The sequence below is a fragment of the Gasterosteus aculeatus genome, chromosome 21 (genome assembly GCF_964276395.1).
Source record: "Gasterosteus aculeatus chromosome 21, fGasAcu3.hap1.1, whole genome shotgun sequence".
Taxonomy (NCBI): Eukaryota; Metazoa; Chordata; class Actinopteri; order Perciformes; family Gasterosteidae; genus Gasterosteus; species Gasterosteus aculeatus.
The window spans coordinates 17,363,850-17,387,452 of NC_135708.1; the positions used below are offsets into that span (position 1 = coordinate 17,363,850).

Sequence of the window (23,603 nt, forward strand, 5' to 3'; positions counted from 1 at the left end):
AAGAAAATCTCATTCCAACCGATTGTATACAGGCTCACGCTTAGAGACCAAGGTAGAAAATATTTCCATTTTCTGCTACTCTTTACTTTATCTCCACGATACAGTTGCAAATATTATACGTACTCCACTACATTTTGCGATTTTATTCTTCAATGACTGACGATTCAGCTTATTACGAAAAAATATAAATCAACTAATCAATTATGATCACCATGCACTTAGTTATGGTTTGCTTCAAAGCATCTGTTAATCTTTTAAGGCACAAAACCATTCAATATGTGGTGAACTAAAAGTATATCTGTATATCTCACTAACATCATAGTTAGTCAAATTTGTAATTAGTTGCACATTAAGTCTGTGCATCAAATCAGGCTGTAATATTTATATAATGTGAAGTCCGACTAAATGAATGACAGTTTTTCCTGTTTTTAAATTAGTTGATCTTTACATGATTTAAAGAGATATTTTGTGCAATTATAACAAACCTATATACCGAAACTTTCCGTTTGCCAATGTGTTGTACCGTAGCAATAAAAACAATATTTTCTCCTCAGAATTGATTCACAGCATGAACACAAACCCAAAACAGTTTTAATGAGAGTTTATTTTTAGAGGTTGCAGATTTGGTTTCATTACTAAATCACATTAGTGGCAAGCAAAACAAATAAAGCACTTTATAATGTTTAGATTTAAATATACAAAGATAATCAATACTAAAGATATGTTTTGGCAGAGGGAAGGTGATATCCATTGATCAATCTACTGACAGGAAATCCAAAGCAACAGGGGGAAGGTAAAAGCATCAATTTGAACACCGAGGGAAAAAAACATCCTTGTTTATTTTTTCAACTCCAGGATTCCACTTCTTGGCCCGCGCTTCTTTGCACTGCAGATGTTACAAAACTGCACCCCAGGAACCTGAAAGAGGGAAAAGATGCAGAAGTCTCAATAGAGAACAGCCAAGTAATATTTAACATTCTCAGAAGAAGAAAGATTAGCAAGTAAGACCCCAAAGTTTAATTTTAGAACACATATCATATATGTGTATAACAATTTTAATCTACTTTTAAAAGAAGAGACTGTTGTAGCAGACCTTAGATTTTGTAGTATCTAACTTAAAAGATATATCCAAGAGGATAAAATTCCAGGACTCCATATCAAATGGAGTTACAAACAGAAACCGACATATTGAAGTAGCTTACTGTTCCTGAAGATGGTAAACATTCCTTGTGAAACATGTGTCTGCAGTGAAACACAACCACACTGAAGGGTTTGGCCATATCTGAAACACAGGTGTGAAAAACAAAAACCAAAAAAATAGCAATAAATAGTTTTTAAATAAAACAAAGTAAAAAAATAAAAATACTTGGAAACAACTACACAGAAAACTCACCTGAAGGTAATATTGCAGCATGACATGATTCACAAATGTTCTCCTCTGAAAATAAAAAAACAACACCTGCATGAGTACCGTTTAAAATGACTTCATCTGCACTGCTTCTGCATGAAGCCAAAGACAGTGAACGCACCGTCGACCCGGACTCCCCTCATCTGTGTTCGGTGCATCTTCTGGAGCAGCGAGAGGGAGTCGGCCACCAGGATTTTCTTACAGCCTTCCCGCAGAAGAATCTTAGGAATTAGAAAACAAACGTTGGTTAATAACTTCAACAACATGACATGATAGTTGTAGGGCTGAGCAATTAAATGAAAAAATAAAATCTATATATATATATATTTCTTATTATTTTCGCCTAAGAAATGACTTAAAGTACAGCCAGAGTAATAAGAAATGTTGCTACTGAGGTCATACAATCCACATAAATACTGAAATGATGTTATTTCACAATGACATTAACCCAGCAACATGATTTTGCCCTATTAATTATCCAGTAAGAAAATAAATCCCATTTCTGTGTTTACAAAATAAAAAGGCTCCAATTATATCAAATCCGCACCCGGCTATAGAACTCCATCTTTGAGTTCTTTTGTTAATTTTTTTTAAGTAGTCAAAAATCAACCCTAAACTGAATATACTGGTTTTCATCCTTTATTTCAACTTTCTAAATAGACACTGATTTACTTACTTGTAGATTGTAGTCCTGGAGGATTTTTACTAGTGAGTCCCTGAGGTTTGGGATTTCCATGCCCTCCTTGATGCGATGGATGAGCAGGATGGGATCCACATGAGTACCGATGTTATTGAGGAGCCCCGTGATGAATGCTGGCGAAAAATAAATATTATGAAAGCAAGAAAATGACTGAAAATGATGAATGAAAAAAGATAGAATGACGGGGTCAATGAGAGACTGTATCCTACGTGGTTTATCAATAGAATAAGAGATGAGATCCTCCCAGAGCTCGGCATCGTCCTGCTCTTTGGCAAACTCAATGGCCTTGTCCACGTCCTCCAGCTCCTCCATGATCATCTGCAGAGCTCTTCTGCAGTTCCCCATCCTACCTGAGAGCCAACGTGCTGGATTAGTTTCCTTTGAATCGTCCACAGCGCTCTCCAAGCAGGAAGACAGACCTTAACGTAACACCTACTGAGCAGGAAGACTGTCTCCTCTACAAAGTTCCTCTGCTGGCAAACCTCCAGAGCCTGACAGAAAAGAGGAGACGACATAGTTCACGTCTCGTAGCGTCTGGAAACTCGGATGTGCAGCACGATGACGTGTGAGAAATGCACCTTTTCAAGCGGGCAGTGTGTGCTGTCTCTGAGGAAAGGCAAGAGATTGGGACGGTCATACTCGGCATAGAGGACGATCTGTTTCTCGTGGTACTTTTGGCCTTTGTGGTGATCCCGCTTAAACAGTTTATGGAGATACTGTGGGGAGAAGAGACAAGTCAAATCAGTTCTCGATTAAATTTGGAGAGTTAATACGGTTGTATTTATTCATCTCGACGCACCACGTGCAGAAGCTCGGGCCTGTCGGCCAGTTCTTCCACCACCCTGTCTGTCTGTTAGCAGGGAGGAGAAAGGGGATCAGTGTGGCTGCAGATATTCATCACGTCCATAATCAAATACTGAGAGAGACCGGGAACACTTACCGATATCTTGTCCTCGTTGTCGAGAAGCATGTCAACAGCTTTCTGACGACGTCAAATTAGAGAATGCATTACTCGAGAGAAGTGAAAGTGAAAATAATAAAATGTGCACGTTTTTTCCGGGGCCTTTACTTCTTTGTCGAAGTCCATGAGTAGTATGATCTTGTCCTCTATGGAGGAGAAAAGGTCGTGTTTGTGGATCAGCTGGTAAACGTCTTTGTGCCTCAGTCTCAGGTAGATTTCCAAGGCTCTGTCGTACCGCTGGTCGTACGTGTATCTGCAACCGCATCAAAGTTAAACAGGTTAAAGAATCAAATTTGATTTCGTGGCCTCCTTAATTTATTGAAAGAGGCTCCAGTCGGGATTTTACTCTCATAAATACCAAATAAGTGTCACTGAATTCCATACAAACGGGTATCAAACTATGGACAAGACTTTTTTCTGTACATTTTTTTTACAATTATTATTTTTTCCCCCATTAAAAACAGCAACGTGTGTTTGAATATTTCCCTTAGTATGTATGAAATTGGCAGATAAATGCACAGGTTGAATTCCCTTACAGTTCAGCTAACGTGGTGAGCAGCGTTCTGTTGGCGGGGTCCCTCTTCAAGTGATCGTTGACTGCCTGAACGATGGCCATGTTATTATAAAGCTCTCCAGGCCATTCCCGGATCAGCGTGGCAAAACCCTGCGAGGACAACAAAACCTTTAGCACGACCATCAAGCAGTGGACGAACTGTGCAGGATGCGCAGACCCCTCACAGACGTAGTACCTCATAGTCAGTTTTGAGAAATTCATGCAAGATCATTTCGTAGATGGCCGGTCTGAGACGCAGATCTCCTCTGGGCAAATACTGACTGATGGCCTGAAAGTAGAGAGGAGGCGGAGTAATGTTGATAAGAGAAGACACAAGACATGCATCACAATTCATCAACATGTCAGCAAACAAACTCATTCCAACAATGAAGGTCCATCTAAGGTCAGGAAGTCCTACCTTAAGCTGTCCAATGGTCTTGAACCGGTATACTTCATTTTCCCATAGTTCCATGTTTTTTCCAAGAACCTTCTGACACTTCCTGAATAAGAAGAAGCAAACGGATCATTGAGAGGGAACAAGGACATTCTGACAGAGTAAATTAATAAAGAATGTTGAATACAACATATTCTGAACAACATATCAGGGGGTTAGGTTACTATCCAAAAAATAAAATAAAAGAACAAACATTAAAACAATAAACAAGAATAAAGGTTGCAGTGTGGTTTATTAAATTAACTGTAAAAGCATCCACTTCATCCTTGAATGTGATTTAATTAAAAGGCAACAGCAAACGGTCTTCAGTCTTAATTTAAAGCCGCTGAGAGTCTCAGCAGAGATATGTGGATTCGAACCATCAATCAGTGCACATTTTATTTATAACGCACACTTCATCAGCAGATCGCAAGAGTGCGACAGAGATTGTCTCCTTCTACAATAACAAAAAAGAGCTTGACACATTCTGCTTAGCACAATATATAAAGTTTCTTTAATAAGGAGTAAAAAAGACAAATATTTAACCACTTATTAAATGGATCATCTGACCGTCTACTTGCAGAAGTTAGACCCACCTCGCAGCAGCGTCGTAGTCTCCTTTCTCCACTAAGTGATTGATGTAACCCATCCCAATTTTCTGAACGTCATGTCTCTTGATGTTTTTGAAGCTGATCTCGGCAGCCATTAGCGCCTCCTGTCGCAGCAACAGGAGACACAGTCCAACTGTATAATTGTGGACCGTAACCTTTTGCAACATTCATAAAATTCAACGACGCAGACCTCATATTTCTTCTTTTCGAGCAGCCAATCGATATGGTCGTCCTGGTCTCGCTCCTTGGCCACGACAATGTCTTTGGGACTGATGATGTAGAAGAGCGACTCTCCCTCAGAATGCTCTGTTAATGAAAATACATTTAGGCCTCTGTGTACTGCGCATTACAGCTGACATTTGACGGTCAAGCCATAATGAAATCAGGCCGCAGTAAAAGGCCGCGTGACATTTCTCCCAGGGCCGTTTTTCGTGTTCCTACCGAGGCGGTAGTCTCTGCACTCGTTGTCTTGGAAGTTGCGCACGGTCAGCGCGTCCGAGGAGATCTCCTCGCAGCTCTCGGGGAGAGGCTGGATGATGTCGAGACGAGGCCGCGCGCGGAACTCCTCATCCTGCGCACACATTGAGTAAAAAGCTCACATTAGCCTCTTTAAAAAGAAAAAAGAAAGAATATATATATATGTATATGGTAAACAAAGTGTAATTACCATGTGGTCAGAGTTCTCCTTCACAAAGTACAGGGTGACCAGCTGATCCGCCAGTGGGGCCAGACCACTGATGAAGAACTCGGTCTCAAATGCAGAAACTGTTTGAAAATAAGACGACAAACCAAGTAGCAACAAGGCCGATGTGGTAGACACCTTATCAGGGTGCATTTAGTTCATCTGTAAGTTGAGAATGGTAACATAAGGATAGTATAGTTATATCGTATGCATTTCTTTCTGTAGCAGAACGTGAAATACACTGTTTAATTCATTGACTTCCTACTGTTCTTATTGTCATGTCATTGCCATGAGAAACGTCCCGATAAAGTAATGAAAAAGCAATGCAGAGGGGAATTCTGTGTTGGAGAATTCCCTTTTGTTTTATATGATAAAACCAGTCGAACAGTAAACCAAGGAGCTCCAAAAAAAAAAAAAAATCACATGAACCCTCTTTGTTTCCAACTCTGTTTTTGGAGTTATTGGTTGCATTCAAACAGAATATTTCAATCGTAAATGTGCAGTCTAGTGAGATGTGTTCTTGAAATAAAACTGTGTTTTCTACCTATTTCCACATAGCGGCTGGGCAGGTCTCTCATTTCCGTCGGATTTCTCTCTTTCACAACACAAATCTGAGGAGAAACGACAACATTACGGAAAGTCGTGGCTCCGGCGAGCGACACGTTGAAATAGAAAAGCATCAGACCTTGATGGACGTGCCCCAGCCGACAATGAGAGTGCAGTTGTCCTTCCAACACAGGCTGCAGGGGTACATGTCCGGCCTCAGGCTGACGTTGTCCCGCAGCACGTTTGTGATCCGCTGCTTTGTACCGATGTCATAGATTTTAACTCCCTAAAGACAAACAAAACTTAAACCTTTTACCCATTCGGCAACGCGCTTCCTTATTTGAGGCCTGACACCGATCGCTCACCACGTTGTTGGCCCACGCGATGAGGTTACTTCTCCACTGGATGTTGGTGATGGAGCCCTCGCCTTCGTGTAGGACGGACATCTTCCAGCGGTTCAACCAGTTTCTTTCGTACAGGAGCAGCTGAGAAAGAACAAAAGGAGGACATTCAGTGCTACGCCCTGTGCAGTTGTGCGGCCCGGCCTACAGGGGGCAGCAGATGAATAGAACATCACGCCGCAGCAGGAGATCGCCCGCTGTGTCTGATGAAAGAAAGTGCAACAGCTTTCTAAGCAAAACTGAAGGCAACTTTTTAATTCCGCCCGGTGACGTAAAAAAAACATTTTAGTCCCTATATGAAGATCTTGATTCCAATTCAGAGCATTTTGGCACAAAGACTATAAAGAGGGATCAATAGTCTTCACTTTTTACATCCTCCTCCATCCTAACGGCTGAGGCTTCTGGAGGATACAGACCGTTTACACAAATATAGAAAAAAGAATTCAAACACAAATGTATTTTTATTTAGCAACACTGCTGTGTTTTTAACCACAATGCAATGCGACACAGAGGCCGCCGCAGGACTACTTCATTAACTGCCGCTTCATGCGCAGGCCTTGTGGTTGTACACGTCGAGGACAAAGCCTGTCATTCGCATTCCCTGCATTGCTACTGTCCTCACTCCATAAACCGTTAAATGTGCACAACGTTACCAAGGAGGCCGGGAGAAGGTTGTGTAGCTGCTTTAATTCAGCAGTTTGGGCTGTGTTAATAAACAGTTTGCTCTACAAAGAGATGATATGACAAAAGAACTGTGGAGACTAAATTGAATTTCCTTTGACGGGATGTGGCTCCCGTTGAGGCTTATTGATTTTCATCACAGGCGCATTGTGGAGGCCTTCAACAACGTGGAACTGAGAGGAATCAGCGGCAATTGAAAGAAAATGGTAAAGTAACACTAACAATGGGGTTCCAAGTTGTTTTTCCCCACCCCTGTTGTATAAATGTCAGTATACTTTATTTATTGGTGGGTTTAGAGTGACGCTACATCTGCGGCGTTTGCAGCTGTGTGTACAGTAATTGCCGCGTGGTAATAGGAAGGTGGTCTGAGACGCTTCCCGGAGACGACTTTTAGGATGGAGATCCCTGAACGCGCCCGGAAACCGTAAGACTACGCGCCCTCTCGATAATGACATCTACTTGCCGGCGCTTCTGAGGCGTTGCCTTTCAAACACCGCGGAGCGAACGGCACTTTGTGAAAATGGGCAGCTCTCCCGAGAGCACTCCAGCAAGGAGACAGGAAAAAAACCGAAGAGGCTTTCACAGCGGACAAAGGCCCCGCGCGTCCACGTCTCGCCAGCCGCAGCGAAAAGGGTTCGCTGGTTTCGCTTTCGCCCCGGACACAAATCGGCACGATTGACTGTGGCAGGAAATGGCGATAACTGTACGTAATGACTCAAACGTACCTTGTTGCCCCCGGTGACAAACTGTTTGTAGTTTGATCTGCTGAACTGGGGATGTAATGCAACAACCTGCGAAACAAGTACGCCAGTGTGAAAAATTGGATTGTTATGTTACGTTACAGTCAGGCGAAGATGTAGCAACAGAAGCATGCTAAGAAAAACGTGCACAAAAAAAATCTATTCTCTGAAAAAGGTGTTTACAATGGTACGTTTTTAGCAAAGATACACGTGTGAGTGTGAATAGGGAGCATCAGACTGGATAAATGACACAGGCATTATTGCCTAAGAGTGTTGGGAGCAGGTTTTTGTTAAATACGGTTGGCCACTCGCTTTAGTTCATCAACATTCCTCAGTCTTTCTTGAAGAATTCAAAAGGAACACGGCCAGTCATTTCTTCTTGGTAGAATGTAATAACCTACTTTGATGGGGCAGTCAAAGTTCTCGTGGAAGCCCTCTCTCGTATAGAGGCCGAACACCTGAACCTGAAACGGAGATGAGACGGGAGAAGGGAAAGCGAAAGGTGAATAACTCAAAACGTCTCCTGTAATTGCTGCCTCTGCAACTATCCGAGGCCAGCGGGGGGAATTGTGGTCAGAAAAGACTTTGATTGGTTCCACACTTCTCCGTTGGGTCACCAATTAGTGGACAAGTTGATTCTTCCAACCCCGCAGGGTTTAGAAACCAGAAAACACAGCCTCCGTTGGCTACAACAAACCCTAATGTACCATTAAGAGTAGAGAACACCCAATTTCTCCTTATCTGAGGGCCCAAAAAAAGTGGTTTAAAAAGAAATACATCTATAAAACCCAATCTCTGTTTCCGATCCGCACCAGCGATTAAGGATTGATTTTAAAAGGATTAACAGCCGACTGGATTGGTAGAGGGCAAACAATTGCTGTAGCATTCATTTTAATTGTGTGCTCCACTTTGTTTGTGCGATGAGATCTTCATCTTTGCCAGCAGAGTGCTGTGAGTGAGGACAGGGTGATATCAGACAGCATATCTGCACTGCGAAAAAGCCATGAAGGATGGTGGTAATGATGAGAAGAGACAAGATAACAGCAAGGTGGAGAACATGGAGACATACATGGCTGATGGGTGACTGACACCTCAACGGAGTTCAAGCCTTTCCCCTACCACTCAAAATAGGTGCAAGCTTCTTTTAAATGCATGCATCATGGGGAAAATATGCCCATGTATAAGATAAAAACACCTGGAGCCCCTCATCATTAGCATAACGTTTAACGCTGATAAGAGGAGTTTTATGTGAATTATGGAAGATGAAAAACACTGATTTTTCGTTGTTGTTGCTGCTGGCCCGAGGATCAGTAACCCGGGGCGACGAGCAGAGAGATCTCACCTTCCCATCCTCGGAGCAGATGCCCACATGCTCTCCACTTTCATCCAGACTGATCTGGTTGATCTTCACTGAACTCTGTGGAGACACAATATCATGGCATCTTTTCTTAGAGGCAGGTGAGAATATCTTCGTGGCCGGTAAAATGCTGCCGGCTGACGTTTTATCCACTTAAGTGAAATGCTGAAAAAAGGCAGAAAATGTGGCTATTCACGCACAAGTCTCAAAGCACCGAGCGTGGCATCAATACGTTGAAGGTTAGGGGGTCCAAATTCACTGTTGGTGCTTTTAAAGTTTACACATTCACAAATAAAATAAGGTTATTGTTGTAGAAGTGTATTGTAGAAGTCATTCCCTCTAGATCAAATGAGCAGAAATGAGAGGGTTAAGTTAAACAATGGGCCTTAATCCGATGTGCTATCAGAGATCAGAGCTGGTTAATGATTCAAAATGACACTCGAGTTAAAGTTTCAGGCCCACAAAATATGTGCAAAATATGAATTAATAAATAATATATCCTATGATTAACGATATTAGCATTTGTCCGTAGCATGGCTGAACAATCCCATGCACTGGTATATCTAATGCATTTTATTACATCATTATCAATTTCAATGGACTTCAATGTACTCACAATTTCAAACTTCTGAGTTACATTTCCTTGGATGTCCAGCAGGAAGACTTTTCCAAAATGGGTCCCTAGTGCAAGAAACTGAAAAGGGACAAATGCAATGTAAATCACACCAGGATCGGAGAGAGGACACATGAAACATATTCAAGACTTTAGAGAAAAAAAAAAGAAAAAAAAGAACCACTTCCTGGAGCTGCAGCGACATGAGCAGCGTGGGGATTGGGTGGGCTTGGAGGCAAAACTGTGAAATTGCAGGGGTTGGAAAAGCCCTATTTATTAAAGCATACAGTGTGAAATGGCATTTTCTTTCCTCAAATTAAAATGCTTAAGCATAATAAATGCGCTGTATATCTGACTTCCTCGCGTGCGAGCCAATCAGCCCCTTGCTCAGCATTGAGCTATTATTACTGAGCAGCAAATTCTTTCTGTGTTTTCTGCTTCAGCAAAAGTGCACGTGTGTGTGCGCGTGTGTGTGTGCGTGCGTTAGTCCACTGGGACAAAAAAAATTATGGAATCTGGGGGCTTTTGGCATTAGATTAAGTGTGTGTTCTTCCACCCCGGCCCCGGCTCCGTGGCCTCCTCCTAATCCCCCTCCCTCCTGGACCAGCATGTGGATGTGCGGCGAGTCCACCATGCTTCAGTGCAGTCTATAATGAAATGCTTATATTTACAGGCACAGCTGAGCATGTCAGACAGAGCCCCTGCAATCTCCCCAAATAAAATAACCAAAAATAAATAAATAAAGGGTTCAACCTTGTGAGGCGGAGCGACTTTTAAAAGCGATTTATCAGAAAGGAATTGTTCAAATGAAATTCCGATTCAGACACTTAAAATATGAGGCAACATAAGGCAATATGCGCCGTCGGTGGCTTTGAGGTTGTGGGAGTTCTGCCGCGGCGGGGTAGTAAGGGGGGTGCAGGGTGGACAGGGGGGGGGGGGGGGGGGGGTTGCTGTGACCACACGGGTAGCCGGATGACAGAAGGTACACAAGGACAGAAATCCCATGGAAAGAGGCAGTCAGATCAAATTTAGAATTTCAGCAACGGATGCTATTTTGAGGTTAAACAATAAATAAAAATAAATAAAAAAGAATACAAGGGGACCAAATCCTCAAAGTAAAAATAAATAAATGAAAATCAATAGCGGTTAATAAAACATCAGGTGAGGAGACATAACTGGGTATGACTTTTGCTCTGCTCAGGCGTGCACGTGTGCTGCTGGTGCCACAACGATTAACCATCTCGCCGAGAGTGGTCGCTTAAAAAAGAAAAAAAAAAACATCAACACTGGACAAACCGAAGAGACGAGCGAACCGCACGTGAGAGTGGGAATTAAAAAAAAAAGAAGAAAAAAAGAGAGAGAGGACAATGGCGCCCGGCGACTTCCGATGCACCTCCCTGAGAGGAAAAGCAGGGGGAAGGTGAGAAGAGAATGGGCGTGTTACATAAACAATGTGAGCCCTGCGTCGCGGTGGATTATAACCTCTACCTTGTCGTGGACGGTCATACAGCTGGCTGCGTCCTTCTGCAGGATTTCTGTCACCCCGTTGGACAGCCTCTCGTACTTCAGCTTGGGCTCGTCCTCGCTGTCCTCCTCCTGGTGGACAGAGTAGACCCGTGAGACGGGCCGTCACTATTTCATATGCATTTTTCTTACAAACGGCATTCGTTGAAGCAGCGGTGGTGTCCTCTAACAAGTGCTGTAGTTCACAACGTCCCGTGAAGGCCTCACAGGCCTTCCTACGGAATGTCCCGCTACGTAAATTGTAAAACCGATCGATTTTAAACAAAGTCGGAAGAAGAAGAAAAACTACTCTTTATGCATTCAACTTAATTTTCACCAGTAGTGGCGCTACGCAGAAATGCTTTTCGCCCTACACGATGATGCATGTTGAAGTTCTGTTGCTCCCTCAGAAGAATGTAAAATATTATAACTTGAGAATCTTTCATCGGCTTGAAAAATAAAAATTAATTAATTCATGATTGCAGTTGAAATTTTATTCCATTGTTCATTCATTTGCTTGATATTTCCGTAATTAATAATTTTGTGCATGAATTTAGGGAAGGGCGGCACGGTGGCGCGGTGGTTAGCACTGTCGCCTCACAGCAAGAAGGTCCTGGGTTCGATTCCACCCAGTGGCCTTTCTGTGTGGAGTCTGCATGTTCTCCCCGTGTCTGCGTGGGTTCTCTCCGGGTTCTCCGGCTTCCTCCCACAGTCCAAAGACATGCGCTGGGGATCAGGTCAATTGGGGACTTTAAATTGCCCGTAGATGTGTGAATGTGAGTGTGAATGGTTGTCTGTCTCTGTGTGGCCCTGCGATTGGCTGGCGACCAATCCAGGGTGTACCCTGTCTATCGCCCGAAGTTGGCTGGGATGGACTCCAGCCCCCCCGCGACCCTGTGTGCAGGATAAGCGGTTTGACAATGGATGGATGGATGAATTTAGGGAGGGCCGATATGAAGTAAATAACATTTCACTGCCAAAATAGTTTGATTTGTGTTTGAACATTAACAACAACACAAAGCCAGTGAGCCAGTGGCCACAGTGCCAGTGAGCAAGATGCTGGACCAAGAAGGAGTAAAGGTCAATTTTGTATATATTCTTTCCTCTTCCAAGACATTCACCTGGCGTGTGTGTGTGTGTGTGTGTGCGTGTGTATCGGGAGATCTATGCACAAACAGGTTTCCATTACATTGCGTGAAATGCAGCATAAAGCCGTGTTTTCATGAGACCGTTCATCCCCAGTGACAGACATGAATTCAGTCATTCCATATAGCACACTTAAGATATTCCACGGTGTTACAATTTCCTGCGTGAGCCAACACTTGCGGCCAGTCACAGCCTGAATATTACTCATAATTCAGTTTATAACCAATGCTGCACAGTCTCCGGCTGCCCAGAAGGTGAATCAACTCAAAACGTTGTCTGCCATTATGCGCTACTGGGTTGGAGGTGGGGGACAAAAGCGTGGAAAAAATGTTATTTCCAAAAACAATTCTTTCCCACTCGACAACGCCATATCTAGGCTATTTCCTGTGTATTCTGGTTGTGAGATTTCCGATAAGGGAGCATTTGTTACGGCTTCCGAAGATCAAACAACAAAAGCAAAGTTCATTTCCAGAGAGAAACTACCCATTTTCTCTCCCGTGAGTAGTCTTTCGTTTTGTTGACTACGGAGTTGGCCTTTGTGTCGGAACCATTTTCACCAGACTCTTTGCTTATTGGAAGTTAAAGCTGAAAAGTTGTGTCCACAATAAGGACAACACGCAGCTTTGATATTCACACTGAAGACCACTGGTCGTTGACGTAGATTGAGAGAGGAGGACGTGTCTCCCTCAGCATTAAAACCATAATGGATGTTCCTGCACGTTATCACGTGATCGCTGAGAAGCTGAAAGGTTGTGTTGAGGCAACACACTTTACACGCTGTAGTTATTTTACTTTAGTTTGCCAACCCATATTTTGTTATTAAATAAAAGCTAAATAGCTTTATCTCATAAACTTTTTTTAATAGCTACCTTTTTATTTGAACCACTTTGCCATATTCTTTGTCTATTAGCAGTTACGATAACATATGCTGTAGGGGCATTACATCATTCAAACACACAAGGAAGAGTACAATAGTACTAATGTGCATTATGAAGCAGTGGATATCTCCCTGAATATTAAGAAAGTAATGAATCCCCCCACTTTTCTAGGTAAACAATCAGCCTCATGGACACAGTATTGAACACACTGCAGGATGTAGGAGGTTTTTTTATAGGTTCAAGCCTGACAGTTTCCCTCTGAGAGCCTTTCCGTGATACATCATTAGATTCTCTGCTTCCTATAAAGACTTCCCTTCCTGCCAGGCTGACGTAGGACGATATATTTTATTTAGCCTACTTGTGATTCTCAGATGCAACAAGGGTACTGTAACATGCCAAAAGCTCAGTCATATCATTGATGGATCTGGAAAGCTATCTGTAATTTATGAGTGTTTGACACGTCTCAAAATCTGACAAAGCTCCATCAGGGATCATGCTGCATTGATAAAGGCTGGCTGTGTATTACAGTCCTTTCAGGAGGCAGCAAGCTTTACTCAAGTTTTAAAAAATCATCCGTGCCCAATACAACTCCGCACATCCCTGTCATCGGCAATGTGCTGCTCTTCGGCTGCATTATCACGTCGACATACTGGTGCAACTGCACGACATTCTCAGGTGTATTTTTTTCTCTCACTATGACGGAAGTATAAACTTCTTTTCAGCAGGTTTTTTTCTGAAAAAGAGAAATGTCAGTGGAAAAGAGTTTCTTACCTCAGACTCATCTGTGAATTCCTCACTTTGTTTTCTGCCCTGAATGGAGAGATATTGAAAGGATTTTAACAATCTGTCATAAAGATGTATGACTATATTAGAGCACCGAAGCTTTATTACATTACACTATATGTTGTCATATATATATTACAATATATTAACATTACTATATTTAGTAACATAACTTTACAAAATAATTTCACTCAAACATAAGACCGCAGAAATGAGTTAGAACAATACAGCAACAGTGTTTTACGCTCATAGCTATACAATTAACGTAAAGCTACGATCAAATCACATATTTAAACATCCTGCACCACAGATATAGAAACACAACAAGCTAAATCAAATCAACGGGCGGTTGACAAAATTGACAAGTGTTTCATTCATTTTGATGCTTACACGGAAAACAACATTAGCCAGCTAACGTTAGCATGCTATATTTACCTGCTGTTCCACATCCGCCATCCTTATTAGCTGTAACCGAACGGAGTCGTTATAATATATTAAAACGTTTTTACATGTTCAAGTGTCACAATATCACATATGGGTTTGCCTCATGTGAAAAATATCCACCGGAGAGAAAACTGATGTTTGTTGTCGAAGCCTGCTCCCTCTGTCATAAGTTGAATCACATGACAGAAACAAAGCCGCTAAGCATTGTGGGTATTGAAGTCGTTAAGGCCAACCGTCGGAAAAGGAGGAGGTGACACCAATTAACAGCAAGTAAAGGCCTTTAAAAACGTGGTAATTATATTTATGAACAGCTTTTCTGATTTTATTAATACTTTTTGCCAGGTATTAACTTCAATTGTGTTTGTATTTGAGAACGAGTTGCGTTCGTTGCGTTGAAAAAGTGTCAGTTAGCTTATTTAAATTTTCTTCTTCTGCATTTAAGCTAATTAGCCACCAAGCTACACTAATAACGCTTAAACCCCCCCGAAAGCCCATAAAAGTGTTTTCGGTTATTATGGCTGATTATACCAAGTTCCAGGTCGAAAGAGGCATGCAGCTTTGATGGGAATTTATTAGGTCACATCTTTATCTTTATCCTCTAATAAGAAAGATAAGGTGTAACTTTTCCACCTGTCCACCCTCATATGCGGTCTATCGTCCTGCCCCAATATGATCAATTGTGTTTTATAACACCAATTAGAAATCATTTAAACAGGTGCAAAAGAAAATAAATAATCCTTACTAAACTATTATTTCTCCAACTGTTTACGAGTGGATACAATAAATGCTAACTAACATCAGTTAAAGTTTTTGAAGTACTTTTGTAATCACTACTTTACCTGATTGTTTCAATTTATGGTACTTTATACTTTTCATCCATTACATATATTGTACAGTTTTACTTTGGCTTAAACCTTCTCAGGGTTCATTCATAATGAGAATGTTTTCTTTGAGGGGTTTAAATGCGGGACTTTCATCTGTAATGGAGTATTTTTACAATGTTTTAATGCCACATCTACCAAACAAACCTAAATACTTCTTTCAACAGAACAAATTACTTGGTGTGGTGTAACCCTTGAAGAATAAAATACCTGTTTGAGGGGTTTTGATATAAGAAACACAGCTCAAAATCTCAAAGCAAATGATGAATGGAAGGTGTGTTGTAAATGCAGTCAATTAGCTTATTGCCTTTGTATGTTTCCAAGCATTCCTGGACGTGATGACCGAACGAACCGCTCAGATATTAGTTGACTTTCCCGGCCCTTCTTCACCCTGCTGACAGCTGCTTGCCGGAGTCCAGATGAACGGGAAAGGTATGATTTGCCTTTTTTTTATTGAGATTGTCTCACACCCTCATCTCGTCCCATCCATCCTCAGGAGAATCCTAATGCACTAATACCAAGGGGGAATCTTTTTTTTTTCTTCTTTACAATCTACTTAGCAATGATTTATTGATTGCGGCTTCCACCCTCACAGAGAATTACCGATCCTTTTTGGGAAATCAGATTTTCACACCTTTCATGAGTGTGTATGTGGCACAGGACTCCAGAGGCAGTGTGAGGGGATACTGACTTTGAGGAGCGGCGGTCTGTGAATCTCTGCGGCGTCACTCCTCTACTGCTTAGTGATGTGCCCCTCGGATGGCCCTGTGATTCTCTGCTGCTCCCCCCATCGCTCTCTATAGTGATGCATTATTTATCGGTTGATAAATACAGTGCAGGCGCTAGATTTTGGTATGTTTTTATTGCCCTTAAAACACACATTTCGCTCTACTTTCATATCATAAGCATGCAGGAGGCCCTCTCATATATGAGCATGTTTTAGGGGAAAAAAAATATTAGGAGGAGTCAGATTAGTGTGCTGAAATCTTTGATGCTCCAGAATGTCAGCTCCGTGGATCGATTTAGTAAAAAATACACACACACACACACCTGACCAATCAGAGGCGTCTATCGGTTGTGGACCTGCTGGGCGCCGTGGTTTACAAGCTTCAAAGAGCTCCTTTTTAATACACTGCTTTCATAGCCCTCAGCCTTCACTGACCCACCGACCACTGGGGAGCATTTTAGATTTAGTGGAGTAGAGATGAATAACTGCTGATCATATTAATAAGTGTGGAAAAAAAAATAACCTAAATTCATGACTACTTATCCATGTTATCCAAAATAGTGTATTTAGAGGAAGTAGCTTGGCTGGTGATGTGACCGATACAGTTATACAAACCTACTGCATTCGTCATGAGTAAAAGACACAAGTGATGAATAGCACTACTAATGAATAGCATGAGGGTTTTTTGTTGAAACTGGAGAAGTATCCATCAACCAGAGAGGAGAACAGTTTGGTTAATAACCCTAAGGGGGAGACAAATCATCACATAACTTAGCACATTAGACATCTGGGTCCAACACAGTAGGGTGAAACAGAACAGGGCTCAAATTAGGTCTTTCATATTTATTGTTAGCATTTAAATAAATCATTAGCACAAACAATATAGTTCAGTTAATTAATTATGATATATATTTTTTAATGTTGAGTAAGTTGAGTAACACTACTTTAATGTTTTAAAAGTAGTTAAATCTACAGGATAACTCTGAGAAAGGAAAAACACATTTATTTTAAAACAGTAGAATCTTTTCTTTTAATATCCATACGGTCTTATAATAGTATTTCTTTTTCACGTAAAGCATTCATCAACTTATAAATATTAATTATTTGAGCTCAATGAGAATTTATTTTATATTTAGTTAGAAATTCATTTTTTCAATAAAAAAACACTTGACTTGATTTTTCCTCTGGTAAAATAGATAAAAGAGTGACCAAAAAGGTGAAACAATAATTCATTTTACTGAAGTAATGAGAACTAATTTGTTATTGCAGATATCGGATATCAATTTTGGCAGCATCTATATCCTTTCATTACTCAGGTCATTTTAATTGCTTTACAAGGAATACTTACTAGGTTCCAGGGTAAAAGCTAATCAGCTAAGAGAATTATTTTCCAGTAGACCATTTTGGACAGTGGTAGTAATGTGGTCAAAATAAAGCCCCTATAGATGGCTTGCTGACAATAGATGACTTTTGTCCCTGATTTGTATTCAGAATACATGCTGGAGAAGGAAAACACATGATAATCATATAAAATGAAATTAATATTTCCCAAAACTGTCTGAAAGAGTGAATATTTGAGATCCATGTTTATGTGATTCTTATATTGTGTCAATTATTATATGTATTAATGGGTTTTTTTCAAGAGGAGCGTGTCGATCAGAGGATGAAACCCCTCACACAGTGTCCCTCACACTGCGACAGCACTGGTAAGACCACTGGCTATTAGCACGGGTATCTGATGACGCTCAGGACTCTGCTAACCGCTGATTATTCAGCCACTGGGGGAGTTTGGTGGGCGTGAGGCAGAGCGGGGTGGGGGGTAGGGGGGGGGGATCAAGTGCTTTTTCTTGTTCCTGCAACCTGTTCCTGAGCTGTGGCCAGACTCAGTGAACAGAAAAGAAACAAACCTCCCTTATGCCAACCCTCTTAGACACACACACACACACATACAGACGCGCATTATTGCTAATCAGAGGTCTGAGGGTTACTTTAAAAAATGAAGCTAATCCCTTACACGTCCACTGCTTAGAATCACTAATGTAATTTCTTATGGTAATTTTTAAATATCCCCTTTTATTACGGATTTTTACAATGAGATTACAGTTATCCCGTTATGTGTAATTGCATTACTCCCGCAGCTTAAATTGATAAACACACCCCGCCCGGTGGCATGATGGCAAATAGGCAAAGCAAACTGTTCTGAAATGAGGTAATTAACAGCTGCGTGAGGTGCAGAGAGATGTGCTGCCCCCTCATCCTGGAGCTTCAGAGGCCAGGAGAAGATTAGAGCTCTGATCTCATTCCCAGCACTTGTTTGGAGTCTGTCAGAAAGAGAAATGCCAGTATTAGAGAGGTACCGCCACACTCCTGATATGATGAAATAAGGAGAAAAGGGGAAAGGAGAAAAAGATGGAGGGATGGACAGGAAGGACCGTGCCCCTTTCTGAGGTGCTAGTAGTTTGTTTGTTCTATTTTTCATCGTAGCTGCTGGGGTAAAGATTCCCATTTTTCCTGTATTTCTTTCCCCCCTCACCTAACATAAAACACTACTCTCATTTTTTATAGGTCTTGCAAAGTCTTATGCCCCAGTGAAAATTACATTGTGAAACGGTAGAAATTTCAGGGCTGCTCGTGCTCTGCCCCGTCCCTCTGAGCTTTCAAACACTCAACAGACTGTGAAGAATAAATAATAAAAAACTATTGATTATTTTGATGACTGCAAGATTCAATTAGGTATTAATTTTGCCCTCCAGTGGACCTATCAAGCAACTCAAAGGAGAGGAGGCGGGAGGTGGGGGGTGGATCCAGATGCATGCATAGTGTGGCCAGGCTCAGACAGAGGGGAAAATGTGTTTACCTCGGCGGGCAGGGAGGTGCATTGATGCGCAGTGTCCCACATTTAAGTGCTTCACAAATGAAGCCCTGATGACTAGTGACATTGTTACCAGGGATATGAGTATTGACCAGCCGGCTTACGGTTTTAACGACAGCTTAAACTATTTCTATTGATTAACATTTTCATAGATTATCATGTGTCATATCAAAGAGGGCTGATTCTCGTGACAAGCACATTAAAAAGGCCCCCGTGGGCAGGAACTCATCGACCACCCGGATAGAAGTGGTGGTGGTGGTGGAGCGGGGAGGGGGGGTCGCGGTGGGGGGTTGATGGGTGCGGGCAATTGATAACCTTCTTTCTGGGGCCTTTATGCACTGGTCACCTTTCCTTTGCTCAGATATATTTATGCTGGACGTTATTCATGTATAAGAAAGATGACCATAGTCCTGCTGTCTCAGAGCCTGAGGTGAAGTGAACACTGTCTGAGGAGCTCTCCAGTCGGAGGACACAAGGGGGAAGAGACAGGGGGGGTGAAGGTGGGAGGGAAGGAGTGTGTGTGTTTTTGTTTGTGAAAGAGGCAGAGAGAAGGGGGGGGGGGGGGGGGGGGGTGACATCTCCTGGAAGCCTCCCCAGGCTTGAACCTGCGGTGACCATTCAGATACACGTAGGTTGAGGAGGCTGCTTCTGGTTCAGTGGAAACATGTTGTAGCTGTAGCGGCATCTTTTTTGCTGCTGTTTCGGTGACTTCAACATTTGGACTTTCTGAAAACCCTTTTGTTTATTCTTCAACATTTTCTTCTGGAGCTTTGTTTAGGTAAGCGCAACGGCTTGCAAGAAATATATATATATATATATATATATATATATATATATATATATAACTATATGACTTTTGATATTTGTAAAAATCTTTGAAATAATTAGTAATTGTCTGATACGACTGGAGATAAAACGTCCTGATGGAAGCATTTAAACATTTCATGGTATTCATAAAATAACCCTAAACGTGGTTTTTGGGGTATTTTTATATTATTCTCTTTGCATTTTTTTCTATTAACATGCTCTGACAGATAATGTTCTGATCATACATGTAGATGTTCTTCTCTTTAGTTTAATGTGCTAATTGGGTTAACATTTCAGGAACATCAGTGACTTCATATCTCGTTTAAATCAGGCCTTAAGTTCATGTTGCCTCACACTCTGCTGCGAGATGTCACCTTTGATATCATTTTATGTCCCCAACTGTGTGAAAATTTATATAATCACTGGTGTGTGTTTTCACTCATTTCTTCTTCTGATATGTAGCATTATATTTATTTATCCACACACAGCCCTTTGTAGACTGCTGTCAGCTTAGTGTTTGCTGGAGATGAGGCACATGTCAGGTAGTAATGAGCCCTTGGAGATGGATGTATCACCGTTTTAGGACTGCAGGGTATAATGGTAACGCCACCCCATCCGTAACAGTTCTTCACCAGGCAGCAGCCGGCAGTATCAGCGGGGAAGCACCAGCCTCAGATAAAAGAGAGCGCTGGAGAGGGAGGGAGCAGGAGGGAGAGAGAGAGAGAGAGAGCGAGGCAGAGTGATGAGTGAGCAATAGAAAGGAGACGCTGGGTAGAGAGGGAGTGAGTAGAGACATAGAGTAGGAGCCGCTGAGGGGTGAGACGCCGAAGCACATCTAACCAGGGGTCTCTTCTCTTTTATTTTTCCCCTCCTCCCTTGTTTCCCACCTGGGCTAGCAGCTCCCTCCAGGACCCGATGATTACAGGGCAGCTGAGCAAGCCACTGCTCTCCCTGCGCAGCGACATGAGCGCGGCGGAGCTCCGGGCGGACGGCAAAGCGGGTAGCCCGGACAGCGACCTGAACGACGAGCCCCTGCTCCTGTCCTCCGAGGCCGCGGACGCGGAGGGCAGCGCCAACAAGCTGTACGGTGAGTCCCGTTTGTGCCTCGCGGAGCTGCCGGCTGAGGGTCTGCGTTGGGCGGCAGAGAGGTGAGGACGGGGAGCCCACAGCGCTGGGACAGGTGTCAGCAGTGGCAAACCGCAAACTAAGTTTAAGTGCGGTTTCCAAGTCAGTGTTTGGCTCTTTTAAAGCTTGGATTTCCTATTTTATATCATGTTGGTGTGTTGAGATGTTTCATGCACCTTCAGATATCTATTTTGTAGGACTCGCCTTCATATAAAACGTATTCTGAAGTTTTAATTTTCCTTAAAATATATTTTTACTGTTTCTTCTATCCCTCCTTGACAACTCTGTTGGTGTTTGGTCGTTACTCCTTCAAATGGAGAAAGGATCATATTTGCTTCATTGTTACAATTAATTTAAACTTTTCATTAGTGATGAGGGAAATTTAAACTTCTGCTTTATGTTAACTAATATTTATTATAAGCACGTCACATAGGATATCACTTCTAGAGACTTCTCTTGCAGCTATTTATTCTCAGTTTATTATGTCTTTTGGCATATTTAATTGCAAATGATCCTCCAAATTAGCCAATTTCTGTATCAGCATGCCTCATTGTTGCTGCAGTTATCTCATTATTTGAGTGTTTGAATGTCTATTGTGGTTTTGTCTATTATAATCACCTTCAATTATGTGGATTAATTCACTAGGCCACATTATAAATCAATAAGCATGACATAAATTACAATTTAAGCCAATCTTCAAATTATTAGATTCGTTGAGAAATGTAATGTAGTTCTTAAGGTTTATTTCATTAGGGAGATTTTAAAGTCATTAAAATTGTAAATGATTAAAAACTGAATATTTATAATTACATTAACTTGTAGATAGTAGATGTAAATTTAACAGATTTGTCCTTGTGGAGAGAGCTGCAGAAGCTTAAACCTTTTATATTTAATTATAAAAAGAAATGTTGTGCTCTCATCTCTAGTATATGTGAAATGCACCCAACTAAACAAATTCTTCTTGATATTTAAGAATCATTTAGTTATATTTTTTTACGTTGATGAAAGGAAACAAAAATCCATTTTTAATGGCTTAAGATGCTTCTGTTTTGTACAGAGTCAGCCAAGTTAAACTGTGTCTGTGCATGTCTTGGTGGGTCGGAGATTCTCATATTTAATTGTTTTATTGCTGGTCATGAATTTCTAAAGCCGTAAACGGTGCATCATCTGGGTGATTTTCAAGGTTTTAATGAGATTTGTTGTCTGTGTGTGTGTGTTTCCAGGGAAGCAGCAGAGAGTGTAGTCTAAATACTGAGCTCGCCAAACATTTTCAAACAAAATGAAATAAGAATTTGGGCATGGGCTAGCCAAACCTAATCAGCGAGAGTTCAGCTGTCTTTTAAATCCTTTTTTTCAAGAATAACCCGAGGCGAACGTCTTCTAAACGAGGACTGTGTTCTGCAGGATTTGTCTCAGAAGTGTTGCAATTTGGTTTAATAAGCATCAAGCCTCTCCCTCTGTTTTTGACTCATCGGCTGCTACTCACTCGATACTTTCTGCTCCTCTTCTTCTCCTCTCGTTAAATGCTCCACTATTTATATTCCAACTCTTTTGGGCTTCACATTACCAACATGTCTTTGACAGTGATCATTTCCACAGTAAAACATGCAAGGGACATGCTGCTGAATTATATTTCTTGAGCCATAAGATTAGGATTTTTTTGTTGTGTCTGCTTTGTGCTCGCTGTCCGCTGATGGCCAGTCAGAGCGTCTCCAGTGAGAGTTTTTGGGGGCTGGTTTCCCTCTGCCCGCCGGCGGAGCCCTGGGCTGCGCCAGCGGCAGGTTTGCTTTGGGATCGGCTGCTCACATGACCTGTCAGAGAGGAAGGCAGGCAACGTCGAGACGTGGCACCGTAGTGTCTTTTGCTGGGCGAGATAAGAGGGAAGAATATGAGACAGTGTGTGGGGGTTAAAGAATAAAAAAACCCATTCTCCATTAATTTCTTTAAAATGCTGCCAGAGAGAATGTTTGGTGATGGTGACTTGTATTTTCTTCTTCCTCTTTTTAGAACCGGAATGGTTGTGTGCTTGTTTAGTGGGGTATTCACTTAACGTTTAAGTGAACATTTTGGAAACTTTAGTGTTCCGAAACACTGTAGTTGATGGATTATATAAGCGGCTGTGAGTTGCTTCGGGTCTATGCACGCTCTCTAAGAGCAATTGAGCGTAACACATGTGGCCATAAATGCAAAAGCAAACCTATTTGTCTTAATTCCAGACAAGCTGGCAATTTAGAGATGCTCAATTTCCAAAGAATAGGAATGAATGTATCTGAAGGTATTTTGACCGTTAGAGGAGCCAAAGTAGGATAAACAACGAGTTCATTTAGACAATAGTAAGGATTTTTAGGTTTGTTACAGGAGTTGGATTTTCGTTATTTGAGCCACATTGCTCGTATTTGTGGTTGTAGTGAACTTTTGTAATTGCAGGGAGATTGAATAAAGTTTGCAGTTCCACCCATTCTGTTATCAACATCTATGTCTCAGATATTAAAACAACCCCAAATACAGCCTCAAAACTTAAATTATTTTAGTGGTTTTCTTTATGTGGTTCTGAACCGTGCAGAAGCCACAATGTTAAGATTATTCCCTTTACTTGCATTGTGGTAAAGAAGCACAAATCACTTCTGGATTCTCCAGTTTCAGAGTAACAATCCAAACTTTGTTCTATTTCACGCCGGTTATTGAGCATATTCTCTCTGATATAGTGCCCCAATTACACGAGTGACATAACCAACACGCTTACCCCATGCA

General features: G+C 41.7%; 2 protein-coding genes across 5 annotated transcripts in view; one reads left to right on the plus strand and one right to left on the minus strand.

Moving 5' to 3' along the window:
- Nucleotides 1-586: 586 nt before the first annotated feature.
- Nucleotides 587-14,712, minus strand: vps41 (VPS41 subunit of HOPS complex). Of its 2 annotated transcripts, none has more exons than XR_013454113.1 (28): nt 14,432-14,712; nt 13,985-14,023; nt 11,175-11,282; nt 9,690-9,767; nt 9,059-9,133; nt 8,118-8,180; nt 7,702-7,767; nt 6,260-6,379; nt 6,034-6,180; nt 5,893-5,959; nt 5,334-5,431; nt 5,108-5,237; nt 4,857-4,972; nt 4,652-4,770; nt 4,041-4,122; nt 3,819-3,911; nt 3,606-3,733; nt 3,178-3,322; nt 3,049-3,090; nt 2,908-2,958; nt 2,687-2,824; nt 2,528-2,599; nt 2,318-2,458; nt 2,085-2,221; nt 1,530-1,629; nt 1,394-1,438; nt 1,203-1,282; nt 587-918 (listed from the first exon to the last, which is right to left on the minus strand). XR_013454113.1 is itself a non-coding variant. In XM_078095990.1 (28 exons), the coding sequence occupies exons 1-28, from the start codon at nt 14,450-14,452 to the stop codon at nt 838-840; spliced, it is 2,565 nt and encodes an 854-aa protein (XP_077952116.1). In that variant the 5' UTR covers nt 14,453-14,712; the 3' UTR covers nt 587-837. The 2 variants fall into 2 exon arrangements, 1 of the variants encoding a protein (XP_077952116.1); XM_078095990.1 differs by having other exon boundaries at nt 2,318-2,454; nt 2,541-2,599.
- A 932-nt stretch (nt 14,713-15,644) lies between these two features.
- The window catches only part of pou6f2 (POU class 6 homeobox 2), a 63,244-nt gene continuing 55,285 nt past the window's right edge, over nt 15,645-23,603 (plus strand). For 2 of the 3 annotated variants that reach the window (XM_040166611.2, XM_040166612.2), the window contains exons 1-2: nt 15,645-15,753; nt 20,627-20,814. In XM_040166611.2, the coding sequence (XP_040022545.2) occupies nt 20,643-20,814 (172 nt within the window). In that variant the 5' untranslated portion in view covers nt 15,645-15,753; nt 20,627-20,642. Of the gene's footprint in view, nt 15,754-20,515; nt 20,815-23,603 lie in introns of those variants that run through there. The other variant, XM_040166610.2, reaches the window with a different exon arrangement.